The following is a 9,310-nucleotide window of genomic DNA, read 5'->3' on the forward strand; positions in this document are numbered from 1 at the left end:
GGTAAACCCCTATACTACAGACACTAGATTCAAACAATGGCCTGCAAGAGCAACTATGACAACAACATGTACAACATGCCTTGAATACCAACTATCATGAGCATAACCTTATCCAAAATTGTGTGCTTAATTACGCACTAATGCACATTGAACCTAACCATAATTATTCTGTCCGTTTTATGAAATAACTGAAAACCCAGTGCAAGATGCTTTTGTTTTCGATGGGAGCACAATATAAGGGGTTAATTTTCATGCTTGTATTTTGCTCTCACGTGGCCTGTTTATTTTCAGAGCGTTGAGGCGAACAGTCCACTCCTCCTATGGGCTCGTCAGGCTGTCGGGCGGACGGGATTGGCGAGCCTTTTTTTGTTGTTGTAGCTGCGCGCTGTCGCTTTCCTCCGACGGCGGGGGCGATATAAAACCCCTTTCCTCCAACACATTCGTTCACTCTGGTGGAGTAAAGTGACATTGAAAGGGTGCCTCAACGTGGCATCCTAGAGAAAGACCCCTCTATTTACCAACAGCCGTCACCACACTGTACCGTCCTGGCACACGTAGTACCCTCCGAAACGTCCCTACCTCGACTAATAAATGACCATCATAGGCGCCAGAGAAATAAAACAAGCGAAAGACACGGATCATTATCCGAACGTGGAGAGAAAAACAACGAATCATTTTCGGAATCATATGTAGGAAAAGCGCACGAATCGTCGTCGCAGTTGCCTTCTCAATGCATACCCTTTGTGCTCGGGGAACGATGAAACCAGAGATTAGCGCCGCGGTCGGGTTTCTGTCGAGATTTCTGCGGATAAAAGGACACGTAAATGACAGACAGCTTCAATCATTCAGCGCAAGTTTACAGGATATTTTGTCAGGTAAGACATGTGCTTCTCGTTTTGTCCTACGTTTCCAAGGCTACTTTAGATTATGACCTCTGTTGATGTTGTGTCATTTTGTGTGTTAAGAATATGATTTTAACGAATTGTTGTGTTTTAATCCCATTCCGAAGGGGATTTGCGTCTCTGTTCATAAAGTAACACAAGCGCCCCCCGACCATTTGCGCACGGAAAAAAAATACAAAAATAGATAAGGTGAACAACAATCTTCAATCAACAATATTCAATCGATCGAATCAACCATGTTCTATTCAGATACATCGTCGCCTAATTCATGTTTCGGGTTACTTACAATGTAATAACGTGGAATAAAACCTGATTTGATTTGTTCCAACAAGGAAGTGCACCTTTCGATAGTACCAGTTCAGTTGGTCGATAAACTCTTAATTAACATAAATATGGGGGAAATCTGTACCCGGTGAATTGAATTAGGCTATCGAATTACGTAATGCAGACAATAAAACGTAGGATGATATGAATTTGAGCATGCAAAAAAAATATATATTATAACATTTCGACCAGGAAAATAACAGACCCATAGGATTCTGGTTATCTTTGTTATAAGAGTATTATAGCCGCCTACATGTTTTACTCGATCCTCTTGAGCGAGCCTCAATCGAATCGAAATTAGAGAACCAAAAGGGAAATAACAAATGCAGAATAAATCGCCCGTATAGATTCCCGCCGTTGACGAACATGTATGAGTAAAGAAAAGCTATTTCTTTACAATATGTTCTAGTGTAGACATTCTAGCTCCGTGAATAACGTTAACTGTAATAAGGACACATACATTGATCGACACAGCCACTATACTATGCGTTATTGACTGCATTTGTTTTTGTACAAACCACTGACATCATTTTTTATTTATATTTCCTGTTGTGAATATACAGACAGTTTTAACAGTCTAAAACTGGCATGCGTCTGCCAGTTAACACCAAGTGTCTGTCCCTCTAAACACTGAACACCTACACCATGACCTCAATTTGAACATGTTTTGCAACAGCTGTGTCATCTGCAAAGCCATTCACGTTCAAATTCATATAATTTTAGAGCGTTTTGGATGTGGGCTACACATTTAGCATATCAGGTTACAGAATTGTTTATTTCTATTCAAACAAACTCTTTAGTTTACAATGCTATTTTCAACTAAACATTTTCCAAGGAAGTGGCTTTGTTTGTGCAGGATTTGCATAGAAAATGAGTGGAAGCTGTAGTCTGAGCATAGCTCTAGGCCAGTGCACTGTTTGTAAACAGCCAAAGTTGAAGGGAGAAGAAGCAAAATGGCCGCCGTCAGAGGGTAAGTGGGGGGTTGGTAGCGGTGGGGTTGGGGCTGGAAGAGGATATCATAGGGGGAGGAGTGTAGGAAGGACATTATCTAATAAAACAAGATGCAAAGGGGCTTTGTGAAGTGGCTGTCCTCCTCCTTCACCCCCATTTTTCATTTGTCTTCCCGAGTGACATAAACAACTCTGTGAATCCCCCCCTGCCGCTGCTGAAGTAGGCCAGCAATCTCAATGTTGCTTACAGCTTCATTATCACAGCTTATTGTGTCTGTGTGTTCAATAAACAGGCGTTGTTTGTGTATATGGGGGAGAAGGGGGACTTGCTCTAAATATCCACATTGAAACTGTGCTCATTGTCTAACTAGTTAGCAAACCATTTGGACTTCCTGTTTACCAGTAACCTGCTTAACCAAGGTTTGAGCAGTGACTCAATCTGAAACTGCCATAATTCCCCCAACCACACCACCACAGACCAGTGGAAATCACCCAATAATGCCCCAAACAAAGCCAAATGTGTATTTAATAAAAAGCCTCCACACATTTTATTGCCACATAATATCCTTAGGGCACTTGGCTTTAAAGAAGCACTGGAGAACTGCTTTATATAAAATATATATTTGAAACTCATCCGTTTACTTTTTTAGCCTCTCTTCTTCCCCAGTTCCCTGGTTTTAGAATAGGCCCCTCCGCTCTGACCGTTCTCGGAGGCCTCGTTTCTTTTATGGTGCAAAAGATCAGCCCCATCGTAGCTGCCTGGTGCTTTTTCACGAGTGCCAAGGCCTCCATTAGGGTGCAGTACACAGAGTTCTACTGATAACACAAAGGAGACATTATCTACCAGGGGTGTTGTGCAGGACAGGTGTTCTCCGGGCTCTGGCCTAGTTCAGAGGCTTTTCACAGGCAAACAGACAGGCAGGCAGCACATCCAGTTTAGTCACTATGCACCAATGGGGTAACTCGATACTGAGGAGTCTTAAGTGGAGAAAATAGGATGATTGGTAACACACGCACACACAGATGCATATCGAACACACATACATACAGTATATATACCAACACACGCAAGACATAGTAAATGTGAGTATTGTTAGAGGTGTTAGGTTAATTTAGACTTCTAAGAAGCGGTTTTCTAATTGAATTCTTCCCCGTTAGGCTACTATTATACTATGAAAGCAGCAGTCATGCGTGTCTTCTAAAATGAGTTAACGGGGAAGGAATGAGAACTCTTCTCTTTCTCGTGTTCTCCTTAAAATTAGTAATGTGACCTCTTTTCTCTCTCTCTTCTTCCAGCCTAGTTTGTCACTTAACGCCCCTTTAGATATACCATACGAATGATATCACAGTGAATCACCAACGGGTATGTGGACACACTCGTCATATTAAAAGGGACGGTGTGGCTTTAAGAGGGGGAGTTCTCCAGCCCAGATTGCTGGCCAGGACTTCACCACCTCAGTGTTGTTGTTCAGCTCCGCTCTGTTCGATGGAGGACTTTGTGCCGCTCGGCCAGAAGGGGATTGTGCAATCAAACTTCTCTCTCTTTCTCTGCTGTGTGTCACGTAGGCTCCGGTTACAGAGCGGCAAACGGTTTATTGCTGCTCATCAGCCCCATAAGCAGACTGTTATGGTTTATTACTGCTTATCAGCCCCATAAGCAGACTGTTATGGTTTATTACTGCGCTACAACAAAGCCTGCCCCTGTCAGCAGTCTGTTTGACACATACATACCACACACACACACACACACACATTAGTAAGTGGAAACCCAAATACCAATATAAATAGTTGATGCTTCATTACACGGTAATATAAATATCAGATAAAAAAGCAGATAAGATATTTCAATGGAATCATGTATTACCTACAAAGGAATAAAACCTTTATTCAATCAAAAGACAATCTAAAGCAACGGTGATAGATTAGCTATGTGTGCTTAGAACATCATAAACCAGTATTACCTTAGACTCCAGCAACTCTATAATAAAATAAAACATGATTATAGTTTGATTTGCGATACAATTACTAAAAATCCAACTATGCCTCATACAGTTATTATCATGCTATTAATCACATTCATGTCCCAATTTATGACCTTATTCAATGTTTATCAAAGCACATGCCTCCTAATCTCGCATAACACACACACACACACACTCACACACACACACACACACACACACACACACACACACACACACACACACACACACACACACACACACTAGGAACTAAGGCTGATCAGGTGCAGACAGCTTTGCACCCCGCTTCTCCCTCAGATAGACGTCTGAAAGTAGCAGAGATTTAGCTTACTGGCTCTCACCTGTAAACACCAGACAGCATCTCTTACATCTATCCCTCTTTCTTTCTCTCCCTCTCTCTCTTGTCTCCTCATACAGAACTACACAGGCTCTACTATAGGGTAACCGAAGAACAACAGTTACCCCCTCTGTGCCCTTTTTTGGCAATACAAGCAATACCATGGTAACCTAATAGTGTTCCAATGATGATGAAACTCATTGTAACCCGATAATAACCTTCTCTCTCTTTCTCCACAGAGCAATACAAGCACCACTGGTTCCCCGACAGGCCCTGCAAGGGCTCGGGCTACCGCTGCATCCGCATCAACCACAAGATGGATCCCCTGGTGGGGCAGGCAGGCCAGCGCATCGGCCTGACCATCAATCAGCTCTACCTGCTGCTGCCTAGTGAGCTCACCCTCTGGGTGGACCCCTTCGAGGTGTCCTACCGCATCGGCGAGGACGGCTCCATCTGCGTGCTCTACGAGTCCCAGCCGGTGGCCCCGGCGCCGTCGGGAGGCAGTGCGGTCACCTCGACCCCCATGGTGGACAGTCACATCAGCTGCAAGGAGGCGGCGGGGATGCTGGGCAGGACCAGCCCTTCCAAAGCCTACAACATGATGACTATGTCCAGCTAAGGGCTGCCACCCGCCACGTCGGGTCGTGGGTTTCGCCCTAGTTGGTCGATGGCGAACCTTTTTAAAGCTAAAAAGAAATGAAATGAAAAAGAGAAAAAAAGGAGGAGAAAAGGCAGAGGATGTGGCCTATCGTCCAGGTGAAACCTTGTAGGTTTGATATTTCTTTCTCCTTCCTCGCTCCATAGTCTGTTATGTTGTGTTGTGGGATCTACCGGAGGCTTCGTGTTTTTCCCCGCGGGGAGGACTGTGTGGAGCGTGGAGCTGTTGGGGGCAGCTAAAACAAACCAAGAAACCGAACAGAGAAACAGCGCAGAGAAGGGGCTGCTTTTTGTTTTTGTTTTTTTACACAGATCTATCATTGTTGACTTTGCACTTTCTTCTCCACGTGGTTACAATGGGTACCATGTCACCACCACCCCCACCACCCTCTCAAAAGCTTCAAGGAACTGCTGTCAAGAACCATACCGTTAAATTTCAGCCTTTTATCTACTTCCTGTTGTTATTGGGTGTACTTCCTGTCTAGGAAGGAAGTTAAGGGGCTGAGGTCCGGACTGTGCCTGTTTCTAGGTCAGTCTCTGGGGAAACGCCCTAAGTCATTTTCTTCTAAAACCCCGTTTTTGGACCATAGGGTATTTCTTTACCCCCAGAGGCTGCCCCATATACCAGCGTTGAGCTTCAGGAAGCCCCTCCCCCTCCATATGGAAGTGCAGTGGAATGCGCTGTGACACCTGTTGCTAAGGACAGTAGTGTGTCACAGCGCACCCCACCAACACCCCCAACCATGTATGTGTAGCTTTCTGGGGAGGGCTGGGTATTTGTCCCCTCCCCTTCGATCAATGTTGGTTTGAAATTCACAATCAAGTTCTCGTTTTGTTTATATCCCTCCATCCCCACCCTGACCTTTGGCCCTCTCCAAATTCAAAGTGTAGCATAGGTGGCACTATATTTTTATGACATTGAATGCACTTTTGACATTTAGATTGTGTGGGATGTGTACTTCTCGAGTAAACCATCTTCATTCCATTCGCTCCAATGTCATCTTTCATGAGTTCCCCTCCTTTTCTTTTGTAAATTACTCACAGCTCTTACGTCAGGCTAGACCCCACTCTATAGAATTGGGGAGAGTAACTGAAGGTTTTAAAAAGATTTCACACTGTAAGCATTTCATTCAGATCCGTTCAGGTGTTGGTAGGTAGGTGCGGTTTGGTGTCGTGTCAGGTTAGGCGTCTGTTGTCCGTTTGTAAGGCACTTTTCTCGGAAGCCCCCCCCAACGCACACACACACAGACACACAGACACACAGACACACACACACACACACACACACACACACACACACACACACACACACACACACACACACACACACACACACACACACACACACACACACACACACACAGATGGCAATTTGAGACACTTATAGAACTCTGATAGATCTCTCTGCAGCTGTCGAGGGGTGTGTGAGTGTAGCCAAAGGGAAGTCTGTACGCCCCTGACTGTTTCTATCCAACTCAGTCCCAATGGCCTTGTCAGGCTTTCTCATGTGTTTTTGTTAGACTTTGTTCTTGTCTTTGTGATTGAAGATGAGTCCAAGGCTTTCAACACCTCTCCTTTCTTCTGTCTCTCAGTTTGGGTGAGGGGTGCGTTGCCCAACGTAGGACTTCAATGTTACACCTATGAGCCATTCTCTGGAGAACCGAGAGAGAACCAGCGTAATGTTAGCCAGCCTGGTTCGAGGTGCTGCTGGACCCTCTCTGGAGGTGTCCCTGTCAGGGCAGACAGACACAAGAAGCCCCTCTGGTGCCACATATCACCCCCAGCCAGCTAACCAACCAGCCAACCCCCTCCCCCCAATAGCAGTACGGAGATAGCAGTAACACATATCATCTATCCTCGCCCCAGGGGAGGGAATGGAGGTGGTGCGGGGGCCAGGGCCGGATACTCTCGTCCAGGGCAGCTACAATCCCTCCGGCCCCCTCTAAACTAACCTCCACCCAACCAACCCCCTCTTGGCGGTGGAGAGCAAAGCCAGCACATGCACTCAGCGCACTCCGTCTGCACTGGGAGCCCACATAGAGACAGGCAACAAAGAGGAGTCAAAGGATAGGAAGTGACGGTACACAGTCCAAGTTTCTTTTTTTCTTAGGCTGAGCACTGAACTAGTTTACATGGGTGCAATAGGACGATGGTGGTGTCAGTCGTTCTATAGCTCACTCCTGGTTGGCCGCGCCACAGACAGACGATGTGACAGGTTGTGGGGTTTCGGGGCTTTTATCCGCTAAGCTGGCCAGGCTGGGCACCAGCCCATCAGACCTACATGTGCTGCTTTAAGCTCCCTAAGCACAGAGGATCGTGGGTAATGGATCTGTGGTTGTTGATGCACAGCACACCCTATCCTCCCTCATCCACTCCCCTCCTCCTCACTGTCCTCCCTCTCTCCATTTCTCCTGGTGCTCCTTCAGCAATCTGTGGAAAAAGCAGTGTCTCCACATGAGCCAGATGGACATGTCTGAGAGAGTAGCCCAGAGCTTTGTTGTTGTGGTTGAAAACCAGCTTTTTAAAAACCTTGCAGCTCCTCTATTGCTTCGATTATGCCAGCTATCGATGTTGTTATGAGATTGGTCTGTGTTTCAGACGTAGCAAGTTGTCCCTCTTTTTGCTATATGTATTTTAAAGTCACAGAGGTAGCATCTCATCCCCCCCCCCCTTTCGCCCTAGTCCGATCATCTATCCCAATTTGAACAGACTTCATTTTTAGACCTACCAAAAAGGAAACGAAGCCGAAATTGTTTGATCTCTTTCTCAACAGTAACACCACCACCAAAACAATTGGATTTAGTCCACAATATCGGATCTGTAAATGCATCCATTCAGCCTTTGCGCACATAGGTTTCAGAAACGTTGTGAAAAGTGTTTTTGAATAGTCGGAGGTAATAGCACATAAAATGCACTAAATATGTCAAGTTGAAGTTGTGACGTTTTTGAGACGCGAGGAGTCTCTTCTGGAATGTATTACCAAACTCAGGCCTCGGACATTCAATAAAAACCCTTCTGGAAAAGCTGTGCATGTTAAGACGTGAGACGGGAAGGGAATGATCGTCACTGATTCATCAATGATTTTTGAATTATTGCCACTTTCACATTTAGGGTGTTTTACATATTCTAGAATCTATTGCTATTGTACGCCATATGGTAGAATACATGCATAACATTACACAATGGGAAGTGCCAATCATTTGTTTTGAGGTGTTTAGATGTATTTCTTTTGCATTTCCTAGTTCTAACACGGATAACTATTTTCCTAAGTGAAGCCATTTGTGATGGGAGTGTTGGCAAGGACCAATCGGTTTTGGTAAAAGAAATATCAGTTTCCATGCCCTGTGCTGATAGACTTATCCTTTGTTTTTTTTTAAACTTACAAAACAAGAAAAACGTTTCAAAAATCTGAGCGTACCCAAGAAGAAAAGCTGTCTACTCTACCTTGTGATTTCATGTCAGTACATCTTTATTGTGTTCATTTTCTTTTCCTTGGGTATGTTGTGATGAACTGCTGTAAATTTGTACAGTTCATGTAAATTGATTGTGCGAAAGTTGTACAGATTTCTATATTTTGGAAGAAAAGTTTTTTTTTTTCTCTGTAATAAAATATTTCCTATCTTGGCAACATATTCCCCGTGATGCTGGTCTTTCTTTTTACGGGGAATGAGAATCCATAGATGAACGGGAGTCAATATCCAAACAAAGTGAATAGCGTAGTCTTCTGTCAAAATGGCCGACTGACATCTATTAAGATACAACAGAATATGATACGAAGGCCGTTAAAAACCTGAAGCTCTTTACTGTTATTTTGAATGTAGGGAAGGGTTCTGTTTCATGTCATCTCTTACTGTACACCACAGGCTGCAGAGGGGAGGATGGCTCATAACAATGGCCGGAGAGGAAGCAAAGGCATCAAACAAATGGAAACCACATGTTTGATGTATTTGATACCATTCCACTTATTCCACTCCATCCATTACCACAAGCCTGTCCTCCCCAATTAAGGCGCCACACCAACCTCCTGTGCTGTACATAGAATAGGCTCCAATATGAGACAGCTGTGAAGATGCACAGACCAGATGGGGATTTTACCTTTGTCTCAGTAGATGAGTGGGATGTCTGTGCCAACAATGACATGATATACAGTAGGATTGC

General features: G+C 44.6%; 1 protein-coding gene across 1 annotated transcript; it reads left to right on the top strand.

Annotated features, from left to right (window-relative positions):
• The first annotated feature begins 441 nt into the window (after positions 1 to 441).
• On the top strand, positions 442 to 8,784 carry LOC139378433 (protein BTG1-like). Its single transcript, XM_071120605.1, has 2 exons — positions 442 to 875; positions 4,735 to 8,784. Exons 1-2 carry the CDS (start codon positions 731 to 733, stop codon positions 5,112 to 5,114), a joined length of 525 nt encoding a protein of 174 aa, XP_070976706.1. The 5' UTR covers positions 442 to 730; the 3' UTR covers positions 5,115 to 8,784.
• The last annotated feature ends 526 nt before the right edge of the window (positions 8,785 to 9,310 follow it).

This window comes from Oncorhynchus clarkii, chromosome 21 (assembly GCF_045791955.1).
Source record: "Oncorhynchus clarkii lewisi isolate Uvic-CL-2024 chromosome 21, UVic_Ocla_1.0, whole genome shotgun sequence".
NCBI lineage: Eukaryota > Metazoa > Chordata > Actinopteri > Salmoniformes > Salmonidae > Oncorhynchus > Oncorhynchus clarkii.